This window comes from Euwallacea fornicatus, chromosome 33 (genome assembly GCF_040115645.1).
Source record: "Euwallacea fornicatus isolate EFF26 chromosome 33, ASM4011564v1, whole genome shotgun sequence".
Taxonomy (NCBI): Eukaryota; Metazoa; Arthropoda; class Insecta; order Coleoptera; family Curculionidae; genus Euwallacea; species Euwallacea fornicatus.
Window position 1 is genome coordinate 629,183 of NC_089573.1, and position 20,824 is coordinate 650,006.

General features: G+C 33.1%; 2 protein-coding genes across 4 annotated transcripts; both read right to left on the minus strand.

Moving 5' to 3' along the window:
- Positions 1–1,209: 1,209 nt before the first annotated feature.
- On the minus strand, positions 1,210–9,472 carry Rap1 (RAS oncogene family member Rap1). 3 transcript variants are annotated; one of them, XM_066299463.1, is made up of 6 exons: positions 9,334–9,472; positions 9,101–9,269; positions 6,160–6,362; positions 5,544–5,672; positions 2,768–2,920; positions 1,210–2,660 (listed from the first exon to the last, which is right to left on the minus strand). In XM_066299463.1, exons 3-6 carry the CDS (start codon positions 6,340–6,342, stop codon positions 2,571–2,573), a joined length of 555 nt encoding a protein of 184 aa, XP_066155560.1. In that variant the 5' UTR covers positions 6,343–6,362; positions 9,101–9,269; positions 9,334–9,472; the 3' UTR covers positions 1,210–2,570. The 3 variants fall into 3 exon arrangements, with proteins under 3 accessions (XP_066155560.1, XP_066155561.1, XP_066155562.1); XM_066299464.1 differs by lacking the exon at positions 9,101–9,269 and having other exon boundaries at positions 9,334–9,458; XM_066299465.1 differs by lacking the exons at positions 9,101–9,269; positions 9,334–9,472 and adding an exon at positions 8,941–9,072.
- A 1,446-nt stretch (positions 9,473–10,918) lies between these two features.
- Nup188 (nuclear pore complex protein Nup188) lies at positions 10,919–17,893 on the minus strand. Its single transcript, XM_066299459.1, has 14 exons — positions 17,748–17,893; positions 17,466–17,694; positions 16,757–17,352; positions 15,911–16,133; positions 15,597–15,860; positions 14,861–15,541; positions 14,273–14,803; positions 13,690–13,962; positions 13,286–13,639; positions 12,438–13,214; positions 12,101–12,385; positions 11,832–11,983; positions 11,406–11,773; positions 10,919–11,355 (listed from the first exon to the last, which is right to left on the minus strand). The coding sequence occupies exons 1-14, from the start codon at positions 17,768–17,770 to the stop codon at positions 10,982–10,984; spliced, it is 5,130 nt and encodes a 1,709-aa protein (XP_066155556.1). The 5' UTR covers positions 17,771–17,893; the 3' UTR covers positions 10,919–10,981.
- Positions 17,894–20,824: the final 2,931 nt, after the last annotated feature.

The following is a 20,824-nucleotide window of genomic DNA, read 5'->3' on the forward strand; positions in this document are numbered from 1 at the left end:
GTTTTAATTTATTTAGGTTTAAAAGCAAAACTTCTTATTCCGCTCATCAAAAACTTCACAACGGAGATTTTTAAAAGCTGTTTAAGGTAACTTCATTTTATCAACATGATTTTTACCGATTTTGGAACCAAAATTCTCCTATGTGGGGCAGGTAGATACCGGCACACACAAACGTACACCTTGCTCACTTTGCGATGGAATTCCGAAGCTTGCAGGGAGCGGATCCCTCTTCGCAATTCACACTTAGTAGGAGCAGCGAGCGGTCATGTTGTACTGGCCGTAGCTCGGCTATGATCGATGCGCGGAAGCCACCAATCGCAGAGGTTATAGTAAAGGGATTGCGCAATTACCCGGCGCGCAGACTTGGCTCCTGCGTTTACTGTGAAATACGATAGAAGTTTGATTTTAAAAAAAAGTTCTCGTATTTAAGACAAGCGAAATAACTTTCATATTCCTATTTTAAATATTTCAAAGCGAATCAAAATATGTTGTTTTTGCAAGTTGGGTAGCTATAATGTCAAAATTTGCACAAAAATCAAATTGCATACTTGAATTCGCCTTAAAAAGATAAAACATGTCAAACATAAGATAGGTAACGTTACATAAATGACAATTTACAGAAGTTATGAACAAAATAAAGTTTCCAAAACTTAAAAATAGCTTATAGTAACAAAACCGTTCAGTTTTGATTAAGTTACTTCACCATGAAAATACCTGTACCATCAACTATTACGTATCAAAGTTATCGTATTTTAATAACATTTAAAATTTTCTACACATATATTTATAGTGATCCAAGCTTCTACACACTAAAATGCTTTTTTCAGGGACGAAGCTTATATAGGAAATAAAACGCCATTAGTTTGAAATATTGAATTGGGTGGTTGCAATAATCTAATTTTGACATGTATGACCACGATCTTAATAATAACGTTACAAATCAATCTACTTTAGCAATTAATGATAATTAGTATTTTTTGGTGATAGTCCTCGCACTAAATAATTTACTTATTCGACAAATAATGTACGTCTGCTATTTGTGTAATTAAAGATGCAATTTTGATTTTATACAAATGAGCAAACTGATTAGTGTAACACCTTACTTAATTGAGTTATGTTGAAAACGCGGTAATGTCATTCGTCTAAGATTACAAATATAAAGAGTGGATCCGCCGAATTGGACTTTGGTTAGCATTCAATAACAAAATATTCAAATATTCATATTTAATAAGCAATAATAATGACAGATTCATTTATACAAACTGAATTGGAAAATATTCGTAACATAAAATTTCAAAACTGTTCTAAATACATAAAATAAACACAACATTCAACTACATTATGTACGTATGTATGCATGTTGTGAGGTTAAAATCTAAGTGAACTTGGACAAATAATGAATACACATATTATGTACAGGGCGAATATAATAAGAACTTAAAACTTTATCGAAATTCTTTAAATAAGGTCATTTTAAACTTTAAAGATGAAAAAAATAAACTCACACTTGAACGGAATCTTCACCCTGTGGCTTAATGTAATCGTACATTTTTTTCTCCTAACTTGTTTAAACATATTGAGAAAGGTTTATACTATGTTGTTAAATACTTTTTCCACCTACACCCTGTACGCTATTCCGCATTCAAAATATACAAAATTAATGGGTATGACCTAAAGTACTGTACTAGAAACGTTATATTGTCAAATAAACTCCCCATGTTAACACCACTGCTTAAAGAATGTATAAAGTTAGTGTTACACATCTCACGTGTTAAAAATATAGCGCTACACTTTTCAAGTGTTATCACTGGAAGACTTAACACATTATGTTTAAAAGTACTTCTATTCCTCTAACATAAAACCTTTGATTCTCATACGATTTGGATACAAATTAAAGACACAACTAGTGAGAGAAACGTTTACATTCTAAATTATACATATCATGAAGAACACCAGCTAGTTAAAGCACCAAGGGGATTACTATCACAATGACGCGAAGGTCACAATCTACACTGGAAATGTTACGCCACTGCCTCAGTGACAAAAAATTAACTTTGAATCTAAACTTTATTGTTTATAAGCAGTGGTGAAACTCATTTAAGTAAAGCCCGGAGTGAACTCTGCAATATTCTAGATTTTCAGGCAGACAAACTGCAACTTTGTAGGCGAAGGAGCTCAACTTGAACCAAGTACCGAAGATTTCCTTTTTTTGCTGGTTTATGTATTGTCCTGTAGTAGTGTTTCGAAACCTGAGGTACTCGACGCGAGTCTTTCAAAGATCTACTTCTATTTGACACCACAAATTGGCAGTATTTTAAATACCCTATCACTAAAATTGCCTCTAAATGTTTAACAACCTCAACTTTTGAAAAACGACGGACAAAATCGGCAAAAATTTCAAAAGAACACTAACATAGGGCTATCCTTTAAATTTAAAAACCTTAACTGTAATATTTTGTTGTACCGCGAGTCCGCACTTGCCTCACGCTTCTACACATTTGCACCCTTTAAAGTCTTTTGGAGTCTTAATAGTTTTTATAATGTACTTTTTGGTTCCAGATTATCTTATTTTACAGGAGCGCACAGAGTTGCCTCTTTTTCTTGTTTGTTTTCTTCTCGGGTGACTTTTTATTAATTTGTCGAACTAGATCATAAAATATCTGGAAATAAAGAAACACTTCTTTTATTTTCTGCCCACATTTCCAAAACTGTTTTACTGACATTCAAAAGTTTTGATAAAACATATTTCTTCGAATGTATTACTTACATCATTAACATTTATTTTTGCTTTGGCAGAAGTTTCCATAAAGGCACAGTTGAACTGGCGAGAGAGAGCGATCCCCTGCTCCTTGCCTACAACTCGCTCGTCCTCCAAATCACATTTGTTTCCCACTAACACCATCGGGACATCATCTGTATCCTGGAAAATCATAATATGGGACTAAAACCTCTGGAATTTCAAATAAACAAAGCGGAAAATCCAATAAACTCGAAAATCAATAATGCCCTACGAGCTCTTTCATAGCTCATCATCGTGTAGAAAAGGGAAAACAGTTTACTAGGATAAATGCCAAATCGTCGATAAATAAAATCAATTGCCCACTTAATCGACTGAAAACGGGTGCTAAATGAACGAGTTTTTTCTTTGCACACCTCTTTATAGTGAATATTTTGCTAAATTGAATTATTGTTTTTATGTGTTATGGACTGTCTTAAATGCATTCACTGATATTTCGGCCTCTATACATGGAAATGTTCAATTTGACAAATATATCAGGTAAAGGAAGACCTGATATATTCGTCATCTTTTATTCAATTTTTCTTTAAATAACTACGAACGCCTTTTAGAAGTACTGAAATGAAATTTTCAACTTCAGTTCTGCATTTGCGTTAGTGTTGTGTCTAACAATATTCCGTTACAATATGAAGATTTATTACACAACACTTACCTGCGATTTTCCATTTACTGCTATAAATTATTGTTTTATACATAATCTAATCAAAATAAAATGAATACTTTTTGTTGAGTTACCCCTAGTTATCAAGAGATCTTAATCCTATACTATCCTTTAAAACTTCCAGTCTTAAATGAGAGAGTATCTTGCAATTTCAGACAATTATCATGAAATTTCTAATGCGCAAAAAGATATAATTTGAAACGAAACGAAAAAAGGGAAGTCTGACATTTTATAATTGGTAGTATTACAAAATAGCATGATAACACGGTTGGATTGGCGTACATTCGATTAACTCTGTGGAGATAAATCGCTACATGGTCGAAAAGAAAGGGAGTATGAACAGGAAAACGATTCTAATCAGCTTCTGGTTTAGAAGTTGCAAAGAGATTTCATTTGCCCATTGACGTACATTGATAACTGCAGTTAATTATTATAATTGAAAAGGAAAATATCTATTGGCACAGCTGCTTGTCAAGGCTATATACACGCATATGTGCATATAGCAACTTCTCAGCACTTGAAAGCACATAATTCTTGCTAAATAATTTAACTAATTTATTATCATGTGTCGCAGAGTAAAATTTCGACCTCGCCAAAAATATTAAAAACTCGACTTGATAACATCACCCTCATTAATTTACCAAGAGGTAAAAATACATTCTAGAATTATTTTTCATTAGGGCGGTTCTACGAAAGGTGATTTAATGTATGCGTTCCAAGTATTGGCTCGGATGTACACACGTATGTGTCATAAAACCTGGGTGGGAATATTATTCACTTAAAAAAAAAAGAAATTTAATTTCAATAGAAAGTAGACCATTATTAATCGGGTTCCTAACTCGCGTGGATGTGCATAAAACAAATGTTGACTAGAAACGAACTTCACACAAAAACAGCCTTGCTGTGGCAATAATAAACCGGTTGACTAGAGATGGCTTTTTATCAAAAAAATCCGGAAGGTGGACGGGGTAATTAGGGAAAAGAATGTAATTAGTTAATTGAAGTTAACAGAGTGAAACACGATAATTCTGAAATTTAATTACAGGATTTTTAACTCTCAAAGATCTAATAAGATTTCTCATTATTAAATAAGAGCTGTTCCACGAAACTATCGGATGAAGACTCTCTATGTGCATTAATACTATCATGTAAAACAAAACGAAAGTCTCATCATTCCAGCATGCCTTCTGCCTTGACCAAGTAAAAATGTTAAATATGCCGCTCAATAAGGTGGTTCTCGATTACGAACAATAGAAAATGTTATAAATAATTATGTGGCGTAGTACGATGCAAATTGTGCTAAATGACTGAAGAATTCGGTACATTCGATAAATCGGTTTTTATTCCTTGTTCCGGGTTTGATCGCTTTCATCAAATAAAATAGTGCTCAGTGAACCAGTTCTAGCGCTAGACCTAGAATGAATAGCTGACAAAATATCGCAGCAAACTTGAACAAATAAGCGACTACTGGGAGTGATAAAACGTTTAATCAATTCACGCCCGGATATATATTAGTTTTTCCCGGCAGATTAGAACGGGACCCCATTTATTATCATAATGACGCAGGCTTGTAGTATTCAAAATACAAGGTACCTACTGAGTCGTTGGGAATATGGCAACTTTATCAGAAAAGCGATAGAAGTTGTTTACTGTTAATTACGCAATCACTACCTCAATACCCACATTCCCGTTCGAATTATGAATAAAATCAAGTTCATTTCAATGTATCTTTGGCCAACTAAATGAGAGACACCAAACTGGCAATTAAACCATAATGCTTTCAGACATTAGTAGGTGACCTCCTCGCAATGTGTGGTTTTATAAGTAAAATGCAAAGTAACGTAAAGCCAACTTGGGACATTCAAAAACATGTTAGGTATCCGGTTACAATTTTAGGTTTTAGCTAGAATAGCTGATAAAACCGAATGTTGGCAACACTTAACGAACCTATCGCATATGATGCGTCATAAATACATACATGAATTTAGAACCAATTTAAAAATGATTCATATTAAACGACAGAACAGTCATTTAATTTAAATGATTCAAATTGATGATTAAAATAATTACTACAAGATACTTTACCTTCACTCTGAGAATTTGTTCTCTGAGATCCTGGAGATCGTTAAATGTTGACTGGGCGGTAATTGAGTACACAAGAACGAATCCCTGGCCATTTTTCATATACAAATCCCTCATAGCAGTAAATTGTTCCTGAAATTATAATATTAAGTCAGCAAAGGCATATTCGAATCGAAACTAAATATTTCAAGCTAGAGCTAAATTTATAGGAGTTTGTTTCTGCAAAATTTTAGGTCAATGGGAGAAGCTTTCCCTTCATAAAATGGGCCTATTTACGTTTATTCTAAATACAAATTAAATGCCAGAAGCAATCTCTTCCTTTTAAATTGAAATATAAGAAAGTTTAGATTGAAAAGGTTAAAATTAAGCTCTGGAAACATGCACTGAACTCAATTCCCCCTTTCATCAAAATTATTTGCGTTCATTTTAATTTTATACACGAAATCCCTATTAAAGGTTTTACAAATTTCATGAAATGGTAAGAGTAACAAGCTTGGCCACATTTCCTTAAAATATTCTAATTATTAAACAAGGTAATTCACTCCTGCAAATTTCAATAATTTAAAAAGGACTGTTGAGAATGAAATAGAACATTAAAATTTAATTAAGTAATACTTACAGTTCCGGCGGTATCTAGAATTTCCAACATACATTGTTGACCATCGACTTCAACTTGTTTCCTATAACTGTCTTCTATCGTAGGGTCATATTTTTCTACAAATATACCTTGTACGAATTGTACCGTTAATGCCGATTTACCTACGCCCCCGGAACCTAACACAACAATTTTGTACTCTCGCATATTGAATGCTTATTTGTGTTCTGAAACAAAGTGAAATAAGAACATTAGTATGCTTCGCTTACTGCCAAAACAAATTCCGTATACCTACTACAAACAAAAGCAATACAAACAAATATTCACAGTTAATTAGAAATGAAAATGTTAGGACCATCAATCAATACTGCCTCACTGAGGGCATGTGTTCTGATGTGAAAATAACAAACTATGAAACCGTAGTTTTGGACACGCAATTCCTTGAAGGCTTCCTCCAAATTCCAACACAAAGTCACTGCAGGAAGGAAACAAGGAACAATGTTAAAAGCATACACATTCAAGATACCCCTTCTAACACTGTCACTGAATATAATTTTAATTATAATTATGGTCGCTGACAGTTAGCTATGTTCTATGAAATGAAGTGTAATTATGCTCTCAACTCAGCCATTCTGGGGATTGGATCCAGAAGAAGGCTTTGACAAATGGGTGCTAAGGACTGTCAATCATTCCGGTTACATGGGTTGGTGGGAATTCCTTAACACAGTCAAGTCCTCTTGTTTACGTGTTTACGTCTAATTAGGGTCTTATGCAGTGTTCTGGAGTCAAGGGATAGTTTCCAGCTAATAGGTTTTTGAGTGAATATAAAAGAAGAATAATTACTTCTGTGACTATAAATTAATTCTAGCTTAATTGCATTAATTTTTTTAAAAGAGGATAATTGGGGGTTTTTATAGAGCCATTTTGGGAACCAGTTTCCAGTTATTACCAGTGATATATTTTGTGATAAATGACTAATACGTTCACAAATGACCTGAAAACAATATATATCTTGCCTTTGGTAATTAGTGTAACAATTAAGAAAATAACTACAAAAACTTTAGATACAAAATGTCCCACATTATCTTGAAACCTCCTAAATATAAGACAGTTTATCTGCAAAAGTCATAAGACAGAGGTAGTTGTATGGCTGAACATAATTTTGAACATACAACTTGAAAAAGTGCCACAAAACTCAACTTTTTTATTTCATATGAAGACCACCTGTAGTCGAACCCTCTTAATGGAGAACGGACTCTACTGCATCCGGCTACAGCGGTCTTAAAGTAAATGTGCTGGGAAAACTGGGGGCTATTCTGCCTTGACCCTTCCGACCAGCTTTCAGTCCATCCTTAAAGGAGGGCTGCTCGTTTTTCAACGAGCCACAAGACATTTTAAGCAATCAAATCAGAAATTTTGATCAATAGATTCTAAAAATGTCAAACTATAAATTACGATTGTTTATTTTTTGTTTTTTATTTTGACCACCTGAGGAAGACCATGATGTAACTACCCCACTGGAAATTCCTCTATATGCATGAAACCAACATGATAACACCTATTCTGTGGTCAACATTAATTTCTTAAACCGTAAGTATGATATTGTACAAAGCATTTTCTTAATTGTTCGGTACTTTAACACCAAAAGAAGACTTAAGAAGCTCTGCTGTCAATGCAATCTTAATGTACAACATAGGTTGCTCTTTTATTTCTATTTGTTATATATGTCCTAGTTCTCTGAGGTGGTGACTAAGCGGGGGAATAAGCTTTGGTTAAATTTCAGCCCCCCCCCCCCCCCAAAGTGTGTAGATATATGCAAATCTGATGTAACTCCATTTCTTAATTTATTAAAATTTATTTGTTATTACTATTATGATTTAACCCCACACTTTGAATATCTGAAAACACATTAAGATTTCATTTCAAGACCCAGTATGTCACCAGGAAAGCATATTTTAGTATAAAATTATTTAAACCTAATAAGTCATCAAAATATTCAATCTAATTGTTGGGACACCATTTATATTTTTACGGCAGCATCTTTTGTAAAAGTTTGAACTGGAACTAAATTAAACTATGATTTGTGCAAATGATATATATTTATAAAATTTATCTTAAATATGTAATAAAAACTTTGTGGGTGTTCTTTGTGGTAGAATTAAGTTTGTGGAAACTAAGTACAGCAGGTCTCTCACAAAACGTGTTAAATATGATGGTAACATAGTATGTAAAGCAGAAAAAGATGAAAGGTACTACTGATGTAATAATATGAAACCAAAAATATATGTGTATAAAAATATAAAGGTTATCAAAGAACCAAGCAAAAAATGCAACTGATATTTGAAAATTACAAATTAACTAGGTAGTTAAATCTAAACCATATGACTAATTCTTGAATATCAAGAACTGCCACTTATATGTTAGTCTCAAAATTTTTCGAGGGTTCCAAGTGAGAAAGAAAAAGGTAAATACTAAAAATAACAACTAAAACACTTTAGCATTGTGACTCATTCAATTTAGTTTTTTAAATTGAAACATCGTTAGACCCGACCATACCTATCTACTCTAACTTTAAAGTAACTTTTTGAGCTCAGTTGCCAGATTCCCTGGCCAGGGTGTCTACTGCTATAAAACACAATAAAAATCACTCGATATAAACTCTAATTTAGTATACTAGAAGCAATTGAATGTGAATGCTACATGTGTCTAAATATGTGCCTGAAATTCACAAAGAGTGGGTAAGCTGTGTGGGATTGTTAACTAAAGAGAGCTTTCTACAAGAGCCAAAACCATGTGTTTACATGCCTCTAAGGTGATCTTCACGTTAAACTAGCAAATTGGAAAAATCTGCTATCTAGGAATGTAATGAATCACACTTCAGCAAAGAAAACAGGAAGGGAGAGTTAAATGCTGCAGGCTACAAACTAAAACTTGATTAGCACATTGGAATACGGTATTTACGTACATTTTCCGGGAAAACTGCGGCTTCTGGATCTTCCAAAGTTTATAAATACAGTCCACAAAGAGCTTGAAATACTGGAGTGAAATTTATCCGAATCCTCTTGAATTACACTGTCATGGCTCAACAAATACTATTCTTATAACTCATTTTTTGCACTCGCTGGTACGGGAATCTGGTATGGTTATGCGTGGCAATCCGATCAGGGAGCAATTTACTGGGATATTTTTCAAACTTACCGTATTTAACCGTTAATTTTGCATCGGGCGATGTCGAATTTACGTAAAATTACACTAACTAAAATATATCACCGCTTCTATTCCACACTACTTGTGTCTTGTGTTCCACTAGAGCTTGAAGCGCATGCCGCGTTGCCAGCTCCTCGTTAGTTTGAGATAAAACATGAAGAATTTATATTCCGGAAAAAAACAATTTTCAAATGTTTTCATATGTCTCTTGCCAATCTGGGATTTCATGAATCATTTAATTACCACTAATTCAGTGATACACAGTCAGGTGTTGGATATTACTTTATTAGTTAATTACTATCAATGCTTCAATCACGAATTAAGCTTTATTAGGTAAGTATCTCATGCGGCATGTGTTTGTCATCACTCCAGCATTTCGACCGCTTTTGGCTCTTATTGTCTTTTATAAGTTCTGACCTAATTCCGCCTTTAATAGGCGGTTCCGATAATTCAATATGTATTAAAAAAATCCGTCTACAACTGCCACCTGGAGTAATAAACTAGACGTGTTGCCGTATGGTCAATTTGAATTTTATGTAGGAATAAAATTTCACAGGCGGTATGTCTTGGGATTGAAATTAGCCTATTCGTTTATTATTTGAAACGTATACTGTCAAGAAATGGTGTAAAAATGTATTGGAATAAAGGGTAAAAACAAATATTAGCACCACTGAAAAGAATGTATTGTAAGTTGCGTGTAATAAAGGGAATGGGTATAGTTGCACATTATGACAACACTGGGCGCATGCCTCACCGATAGGATGCTTCCAACAACACTTCTGCGTCAATAAACCACTAGATGGCTTTGATTGATTAAAATTTAAATTTAACTATTTTTGTTTATTAAATATCATTTGTTCTTTAGGTATTGAAATTCCAAGATTTTTTTAAATAAATACGCTAGTTTAGGCAATTTCGTTATTTCTTCTGAGGCCTTCAGCAATAAGTATGTAAGGCGCACGCGTAACACTCCTGCGTTCAACTCGGTCAACAACTGCTACATTCTAAAGCTTTATTTGCATTTCTTCTAAATTGTCTATTATTATTAACCGGTCCTTAAATAAAATGTATTTCTTCATTCACGGAAAAGAGCAATTAAATTATAAAAGTACCAAAATTCAATTTGGTTTATAACTTTCACGCCAGCTTGCTTACGAAAAAATCCTTTTTTGATTGATAACGTTATCGGGTAATATGGAAATTGACACGCTATTGAGAATGCTCCCAATCGGTAAATATCACAATCTAAAATGTGATTATTTTTATATGTTTTTACTTTTATCGAATTGCAAATTATATAATTTATACATCAGCAAACTGCAAATTACGAATAAAATAGAAATTCGTATTTCAAAAATTATGCAAAAGCTTGTGACTAGAAGAGGGGAGGGGGGGCAGTAATATGCAGTGTAAATATGATTTATTAGTTTCCAGATCTATGCAGGGCTTTAATTAAAATTTTTTCCTTCATAACTTCTATAGTTTTAGAGATATTTTTGCCCAAAATATAACATCTTAGGTAATTTTATCAGTGCGAGCCAGAAAGCACTTTGCATCAATAAAAATAAAAAATCAATTATGACATTCACAATAATTTATTTTTATTACTTAAATAATCACACATATAACTGTTTATGCATTATTGAATTTGACAAACATTAGAAAACCAAAATGAAATTATCAACAAAAAATTTTCATCTGCAACTTTTGCGACTTTGGTTTTTCCGCCTTCTTCCTTCCAATGAAACTGCAAATATCGTTTCATATGATCCAACTCGCTTGAACACCCCGGAGAAGTGCTAATGAGATTTGTTAATTCTGAGGTTCGTTTTTTTATATATTCGTGGAAGAACTGTAGTTCAGAGTAAAGGTTTCGTTTGTAATAAGGCACTTGTGCAGGTTCCAGCAACTTGATGGTTAAAAATGCCTGTTGCGCTATGAACATCATTAAAACATCTGCTGTCCTATGAGTGTTTTCATAGTTTAAATTATTGATCCATGGATCTATTAGCCCTGTAATGGAACTTTTTATTAAGGCGTAGTTATAATTAACTGTAACATACCAGAATATTCGTATAAATATCTCAAGAAAGAACTAAGTTTCTGATCGGGCATGTAATCGCTGGGGTCCTGATGTTCGACAAGCCCAATATAATAAGAGCTGTGCTCATGAATTGTTGTTTGTTGTTTTTCCTTGGAGTCTTTTTTCTGATGAAGCTGATTCATAGTTTTACATAAGAAATGTGCCAAACACAACAATTTTCCATAAGTTAAATCATAGGGTATAGGCAGTTCGAATCTTGGAACGCTAAAGTCGTTTTTAATAAGAACTATATCAGATTCTTCAGACTCATAGTACTCAAACAACTCGAGCAAACTTGCGTTCAATTCATACAAACAACTAAAAGCTAATCCTAGTATTCCTATTAACCTTCAAATTAAATAGGTAATTTATAAGCACTGAAAATAATTGTCTAGGCATTTTTTACCTATCGATAACCGCAATCATTAAGTCGTTTATGGGGGTGATAAACTGGTCTACAGGGACTAATCGGTAGTAGTTATCCAAACAGTAGAATCCGATATGTTTGGGTCTTAGGCAAAGGTAGATGCAGGCATTTATAGCTTTCCGTATACCTTCCTACAATAAAATGCTTGAAAAATATAACTTAAAAATATTTAATATACCAATATTAATTCCGTGCATGTATTAAGGGAGACAACATTTTTTAAGATACTTTTAAAGATATTTCCTTACCGTCATTAAATTAAAAGTTTTATTACTCTTTTTGCACCAATGAATTTTCCAGTTCTTTAGGATCTCGTAATAAAGTATAAGAGTCTGCGTTAACAAGTCTAGTGCCTTGAAATCTACAGTGTTCTCTGGAAGATTGGTCACGTGTTTTATAATATTTTGATTCAACGAAAGAAATGCATAACATGTTCCTACAGCATTTTTTTTAAACGTTTTTAAGAATGCTTGATTAAATTTCACCAGCAAATTAGAAATTAGCCAGGCTTCTTGAAGATCAAGAACGTTTACCTAAAATAGAAAAATCTCAAACCCATTCAACGAGCTTTCGCCGAGACTGCACCTTACTAACATGTCCGGATATCAACGCGCTCACTAGAGGTTCAACTCTGTCAAAAAATTGAATCATGTTGAGCTTCAGGAAATCCTTAGCTAGTGGTGACTGAACGTACAAAGTCATCCCATAAAGCGCCAATTCTCCAGTTGACCTACCTTTCTTGTAAGACAGCAATTCAGAAGTACAGGCTAAAAGTTTTTCCAAGTATCGTCGATTAGAAAACCACACCGAAAAGTGGCCACAGGATTTTATTGATAGCACGCAATTTCCCGTACAAAGAATTAAAGTCCATGGCCCCAAATATTCCCTCGCAGATAAATCATTATCTCTAAATCTTGAAAACACCTGGCTTGATAATACTTTATATTCGATATCCACTATAGTAGCAATTTCTTCTAATAAGGCCAACAAACTTGCAGGATTCTTTTCATAATAAGCTTTCAACTCTCTGACAATTAGAAGAATTCCGGTTAAGGCACTTCTTTTGTCTTTTAAACACATGCGTTCATAATATAACTGCACGATTTTGGCATACTCATTCGCATTCTCAGCAATTTTATCTAATTTATCGTCAAACTTCAGTCCAAACATGTTTAACACTACTACAATGAAATCTAGCCAGGTACTTAAGATATTTCGATGAACAATTTCTTTTCGCAAACATTCGAATGCGAGTTCCACGTATATGTATTTACTGTCACTGGTAGGGAAGGACTTAATTTCGTTCTGTTTTTGACTTGTTACGAGCAGTTCTGTCCAGGCTTGCAGCAAAACTTCTCTTTCCTGTAAAAAATTTAAAAAGTCAAAGTTTTTAATTTAATTACTGGAAAATTCAGTTTAAATAACAAAAATACCTGCAAAAGCTCTAGCTGAAGATGTTCATTTGAGAAAATCTTGTATAGGTAATCCTGAAACATAGTCAGTTGGACTTCATTATCCATAAATTTCTCTACAGCTAGGAAAAAATCATTTTTCTTTCTCTCCGGCTCTCTTAAAGCGATTGCAAACTGGATGGCAAGTATTTGTATTAGATACGTGTAAACCAAAGGGTTTAACTCAAAAGGTTTTAGTAATGGATCTGACACTAAAGACCAGAAATCTTTGGATTCCATTATGTCTTTGATAAGATGTTGTTTTTGACACTGCCAAAGGTTCGCCATAACTTTTAATACACCTATTTGAAGGGGACTTTTTAGGTATGTTACAGACTGAAAAAAACATTACAGTAAAGTATGTAATTTCTAGTTCTAATACTAACCCTCTTAATATTTTTTAAATAGTCAAGCATAAAATCTCCGACAGTATCTCCCGCTATTTTTTTAACATCAGGATTATACCACTTCTTTGATGACTGAACATTGAAAAAAGCAGCGGTCATCCCAGTTTGATGTAAAACACAAGTGCTAATAAGATTTAGGATGTTGACCTTGACGTCTTCATCTTCCATGGGGTCTCTTAACCTTTCCAGAAACAATGTTTGAGTTTGATCGTAGTCTACCCCCAAGCAGGACATAAGGGGAATACTTTCATCCTTAAATGAAACAAATATAATTGTTGTACATATCTTGTTAATAAAGTTGTTTAGAAAAAGCACTGCAATTTTATTATTAACATTATTACAATTCTAAAGCCACCTACAGACCTGAATACACAGTCGATTGCAAACATTGCCAGTCGAGTACATATTTTCTTGTGTTGATTGAATTTCCCGATTCCCAGCACACACAACCTCAACATCGGATGGCGTTTTAATTAAATCTCCTAACTATCCAGATAAGGAGGTGGGGCGTCTTATCTTGAACGCCCTGTACGTGGCTTTACACTACCTACACATTACTTACCCTTCCTAACATGTCCAAAAATTTGCTTGCCAATACGGCCAAAGTACTATTATAAGGTGTTATAAAGTACACACTAGCGGATTTAGCAAAAACGTGCGTCCTACGGTCGATTTCGCATTTAGTGTCTGGAATTTGAGCCCTGCATTTGAATATCAATAGTAACATCAAAAGTTCTTGCTTAACAGTCTCTTGAACCACTAGAGTTTTGCCCACAATCCAGTTTGATTCTTGATGCATTAAGGTAGGTAGGAAAAACTTGTCCTTCACAAAAACGTCATACAAATTGTCGATGATGAAAGGGTCGTTTATAAAGGCGTTTTGCACTAGGTGATAGATCTGTTTTTGACCCACATTGCTTAACGAATTTTTGGAGTTCTGTTGCAATACATTTATGAATACGCTGAGACATCCATTGAGAACTTTCATTTGTTCAAAATCCCCTTCTTTGAAACACCACTGCTTATGAGAAGGAAAAGCTACGTATAACAAATACCAAATTCCACTGTAAAGGAATTCATTGTGAAGATTGTCCTAAAATTATATTAAATCGTACACCTATAAAGTCTTTGATTAAAAGCATAAACCTACCTGTAATACTTTAATAATTAAGTGAATATACTCTAATAGTAATTTATGTCTAGGCCGACTTTCTTCTTCCTTCAGAAATCTAAATAAAATACATTCATGTCCACTCTTTAAGAGTTTTAACTCTGCCGCAGCAGTTCTATAATCTGAGAATGAAGGGAAGAGTAATTTCTGTATCAGCAGAGGAAATGCTTCTTGAAAGTCAATATTTTGATACCTAATTAAGGCACATTTGGCTTCAAAATAAACGTAAAAGAAGTCGAAACTCTTAAAGCCGCTCTTGATAAAATATGTAGGAACACAGTCAAGTCTCTGCAACAACGGTTTTATAACTCGGTCATCATTAAAGTTTCCTTTATAATGCTTAATAAGAAAGTTTAGAAACTTGGTGGCTCTTAGGAGACTATTGGAGACAGACTTATTAATATCTCCATTGTTGACAGCCCACATTGTCAAAGATTTTATAAACTGTCCAATGATTTCAAAAAAGTCAAATTTGTAATGAAATTTCATGAGATCAACTCCAAAGCAGCTACACTTTTCTGTTAAGGTATCGGCTGGGATGATAAATTGGCTACTGCCTAAAAATAAGCTTGTAGGTTGTGTTGACCTTACTGCATCAGAACTATAAAGCCACTCTAAATCTGTACAGTATGTTGGGCAGTTCCGCAGAAGTTTCATCACCTAAAACTGCTCTTTAAAATACGATGCTAATACGTTTTTGACGGAAAAATAAAACCTTATCCAAATGGTCTTCAGAAGAAACAACTGACTCGATAATTCTAAGAAAATTGTCTAGTTTATATGGGAACATATCAAGTCCTATTTGAACATACACCCCTAATTTTTCAAGGGCGTGTAATTTTGGATTCTTGTAGAGTTCACAGATTATGTCCAAAACACCTTCCTGTTCATAAATAAATCGATGATCATTTACCAGTTCACCAAACTCAACAAAAAGTCTGCATGTTGCCTCCATAACTATTTTCCCAGGCTGGCAGTTCTGAATTTACAAAATTTAGTACAAATAACCATTTATAATCAAAACTCTACCTGAAATATATTTGAGGTGATACATTTTGCTAATGATCTGAACACCTTTTGGTGAAGGAGTGCTTCGATTGCGCTCCTGCCATACTCCAAATGGGCAGTTGTTTGAGTGGACTTAAAAATTGCCCAGATAAACAATATAACGCCATTATCTCCTTGCACCTGATATTGCTCTAGATCCACTTCAATTTCTCTAGGCAACATTTTAAAAATAGCAGGTTTCAGCCTTAGAAATAAGAAAATACAATTGGCAAAATATATATCCAAGGTAAATATACTAATTTCTGACACATTAAAAAAAGTATATGTATAGGCTATATATAGACACACATGTAACTTTATTAGCTTGATAAATCTACACTATTAGATAGACAAGACTGCTTTTTTGATCAGAGGATTTCATAACATCGCAGATTGTAACAGATAATGTAAAAATATATTTATTTTAGCAAAATTCTTAATTTATTAAATAAAAAAATTGTCTTAATTTAGTAGTCCAAGTTTCCACATTTGGTACATTTACCTTACAATGCATTTAATAATAATAGTTTGGAATTCCAAACAATAAATTATTTTCAGCAAATTATGAACATGTAAAGAGCTGATTGGAAAAAATATATATATATATACAATGAGAGTCATAGTGGAGGACTGTTTTCAGTCCATAAAATTAAATTTGATGAGACAGTCTAAAAATTGCAGTGTAGATTAAAGAAATGGTAAAAATTAAAAGTATTTATTTTTTAAACATACTATATGTCCCTCTACTTTAATTCTGGTGTACTGTGATGACTTCATGAACGAATTTGTACCAATCGAGTTTATACTCTGTAGTCAAAAGTGACTTACCAAAACCTATGGACTAATGTCAAAACAACACCAACTTCAGCATTTTTAATGTCAACAATATCTTTAGGCCTTGACAAACTTCCAGCACCAATAAACAAAGGGTGCCTTCCAAATCCGTGACGCAAAAATAGTTTTATTACATCTGCCAATTCATTGCCACTTAGTCTCAATTCTGTTAGACTAGCTAACTGAATCATCAGCAGCAGCACCTCAATTTGCTCTCGATTATTTCTTTGTATCCATTTTTTCAAGTCCTCTTCGCAGACCCTATTACTTTTCTCAACATCAATTTCCATTAGGAGGTTTTCAAATGATTTGATTGTGTTTTGCCAAAGGTCTTTTAAATCAACCTCTTCAAATATGGCATAAAATTGCTTGTGGTAAATATAAGTTTTTTCAGAAAGCTTTTCAAGTATAAAACGTATGGTTTTCAATAAGAACATGCGGTCTGATGCATAAAAGATCCAGAGGTGTTCAATAATTGATTTACTATTTGCCTCATAGCATATTATTGACTTTAGTTCACTGACTTTTCCATAGTAACCAAAAATTAAAAAGTTACATATCACAGACCAGGCTATATTAACATCTAAGTCCTGAAAGAGGAATCTTTGGTTTAATATTATTTGAGTGTATTTATTTTCTTGCATATTTTAATTACACTGATTATACCGGATAGGTGAATATTTGTATCCTACAGCTTACTTACTAGTTCTCTGCTCATACGATGAACAAAACAACTCATTTCATCATCCTGAGCTACCAACATGGTTCGTGATCTTTTCCTCCATTCATCAAAGCTAGGTCTAGTGTACACTTTAAAACCAAGCAAGATAGAGACCATTTTTTCTTCAATTATCCCTAAAACTTCTTCCAGAACCTCTGGAATTACATTTTGAATGCTTCCAGAAACTATCTGGTAAAGTTTTTGCCAAACACTAGGAATAAAAGTTTTGAAGTGAACTGAATAAGAGTTTTCCTAAGAACTTACGGCAGAGTGTCGCTGTCTTCCATTGTAAATTATATACAGGTTAGTAATTAAAGGTATTTGAAATTGATATTTTAAATTATTATTACGAAATATTCATTAATTTCTTTACTGTGTTTTGATGCATTGGTGATTGAAATAACCTCAATTTTCCGGCAAAACCGGTTTAAACAGAACCATTAGATCGTGTGGCGACATCTATCTTTTGAATACAAAATTACAAGTGTGTTTAATTAGTTTAAAATCGCAGTTTCATGTACTGACGAAAAGAAACGCTTCATGACTTAAAATTATAAACTTCAACGAAATTCTAATAGAATGTGCTGCATACCCACAGAGCGCACTTTAATTTTAATATGTACAGGGTGTTTGAATTTAACGAAATGGAAAACAAACTGAAGATTTGATTGAAGGGTTTAAGCGAAGGGCCGCTAATGAGTCCCATACTAAAGAAAAGGAATTTGTTTTTCTTCTATATTCAAAACGGGGGATATAAACTAATCAATTAATTAATTAAACAAATTTAGTTTTATTTTGAAATACACTGTCTTGAGATGGCATATTAACATTATAGTTTTTATCCTTCATCTAAGTAAAATTCATTAAATATGTTAGTTCCTTAACAGTGGAGTGCGAAGTCTATAAACCAGCACTTCACATGAATAAAAAGCTTTTGACTTTGACCGATATTACATTTTAATACTTTTCTAATATGTTGACTAACATAATCTCTACTTCGCAGGTTGCTAACATATCTTAGACGTGCATTGTGAATTGAAAATCTATTGTAAGAAATGAAAAATGTATCATACGCAATATCGAGGTATTTCGGATTCCATAACAACAAATTTTCAATAAGAAATTTCTTAAGCGTAGCTGGGACAAATTGCTTATATTCATATAGTTTTTAATTTTTTAATAAAACCTGTTTACATGAAAATTAAATGTAAATGTTCCGTTTATTGGCAAACTTCAGATTTTCACCAGTTTAGTTCGTTTCACCATAACGTCATCTGACACGCCCTCTTGCTATGACTCTATAGTAGTATCGGGCCTGGAGAATTTTGCCTAAGTTTGGCAATATTAACCCCTAATGAATGAGCTTATTTTTCTAGCACAGTGGCCAGTAGATCGAATTTTAACAAATTCATTGCTTTACTATTACAGCAACAAAAGTGCACCATTAATATAGCTTTTGATGGAATTGATGGAAATTTTCAATAACAATAAGAAGTACATGAAAATATATTACACATATGAATATTTAGATGAGAACATTTGTTCGCTAAAGGTTAATAATTAATGAGTTATCCCTAGTTCAACTAAAAATACAGAGTGTCTTTAAAAGGTCTACACAAAATTTTAAAATACATTTCTGAGGCAAAAATGTGAGGATTTAACCTAATATATCTCAATTCAAAACTAAACGGTTTTCACATCACAGGCCGGCAAATTGAAGATGAAAAAACAGAAAAAAATGATTACTTCCTTTGTAATAGATGGTAGCGTTACAAACGAAGTAATATTTTTTCAATTTTTTAATTTTTACTTCGACGTTCTGTATTTTGAAAACCAACCACTTTTGGTCTGAGGTAAATTGGGTTAAATTTTCATCTTTTTCATAAATTTGCGACAGAATTTTGAACAGACTTTTTAGAGCCTCTCTGTATATTCCAGATCTTCATTAATAAAATCAATTGTCTCTAGCACACATTACAGTGACGATGGTAAGTAGATCTACGAATAATTTGCATATAGTACAAATCATATAACTTTTTATTCATGTTACACACTTCGTGTCAGCGCTGCTGCCACATCTCTTCAACGTTAATATGTTACAGGAATTTGTCAAGTGTCGGTGCAACGTTATTAGTATATTAATTCCATAATGTTAAAATTCATTTTACCTCTTTAAGTCATTTCAATGGCAATGAGGATCCATTATTTTCTAATTTTTTTTTTCAAAGTAGCTGATAAAAAGGCTAAAAGCTCCTTGCACCGAGTATTTAAGGACTTGGGCATTATATCAACAGCAACAATAACAACGCCGATAATAAATAACCAAGAGCATTGTTTTAGCTCTTAAAGCAACAGATTTTTACCGCAAACGTTAATAATTATAAAAAATAAGAGTTTAAAATACCAAAAACCATAAAAATGAACGAAAACTGACGTTTTCAAAATCTCAGCTGTCAAATTCACCGAGAAACGCCAACAAATTAAGCGGCAATCATGGAACAAAACAGTGTTGTGTTTAGACATTCAAATATTTCTGTCCTTTTTTAGCATATTAAATTTATATGACTTGTCATTTTACGTAAGGCGATTCTCATTCGTTACATTTTGAGACATGAATAAAGAGTTCCGTTATTTGTACTATACATGTAATAATTTGAATACTGAATATGGCCGAGGAGATCAGAGGCAAAAATAAGAAACAGGATAAGACCAAGAACTGACCCTTAGGGAACACCTGGCCCAGTTTGGCGTTCTTGTTTTTCCATATATGAGGTGATGGCTATTTTTTTCGCTGAGTATTAAAATATAAAGATTTTTTATTAACTTTTGAAGAGCGAAACGAACGAGAGTTATTTTTTGTACTTTTCAAACGTGTAGTTAAGAAGATAAATATGTGAGCATTTCAAGCTACAGAAATGATCACGATTTATTTTATTTTAAGTGGAACACCGTGTATATGATTAAACATAGAGCCAAAAATTCAACTACATATTTTAGGTCCCAAAATATGACGAATACTTCAAATCAACATATATTGAAAGGCGCTCCATTTTCGATATGTAGTGTTTGAAAGGTCGGTTCTTGAAAATGATTTCTCGTTAATATTTTCGAAATAGTTTTGAAATGTTTAGGGATAAATTAATAAAACATTGTTTTTAATTATCATTTTTTGTGTTTTTTTTAAGGCTCCTTGAAAAAATTGCGGATTTCTTTAAAGGCGGGTAATACGAGGGGGCAGTGCTTAAAAAGTGCCTAAAATTTTGTGTACTTAAATTTATTGATAATTTTATCACAAAAACGTTAAACTTGAAGATATTTATATAAAAAGGGTACTTTTTTGT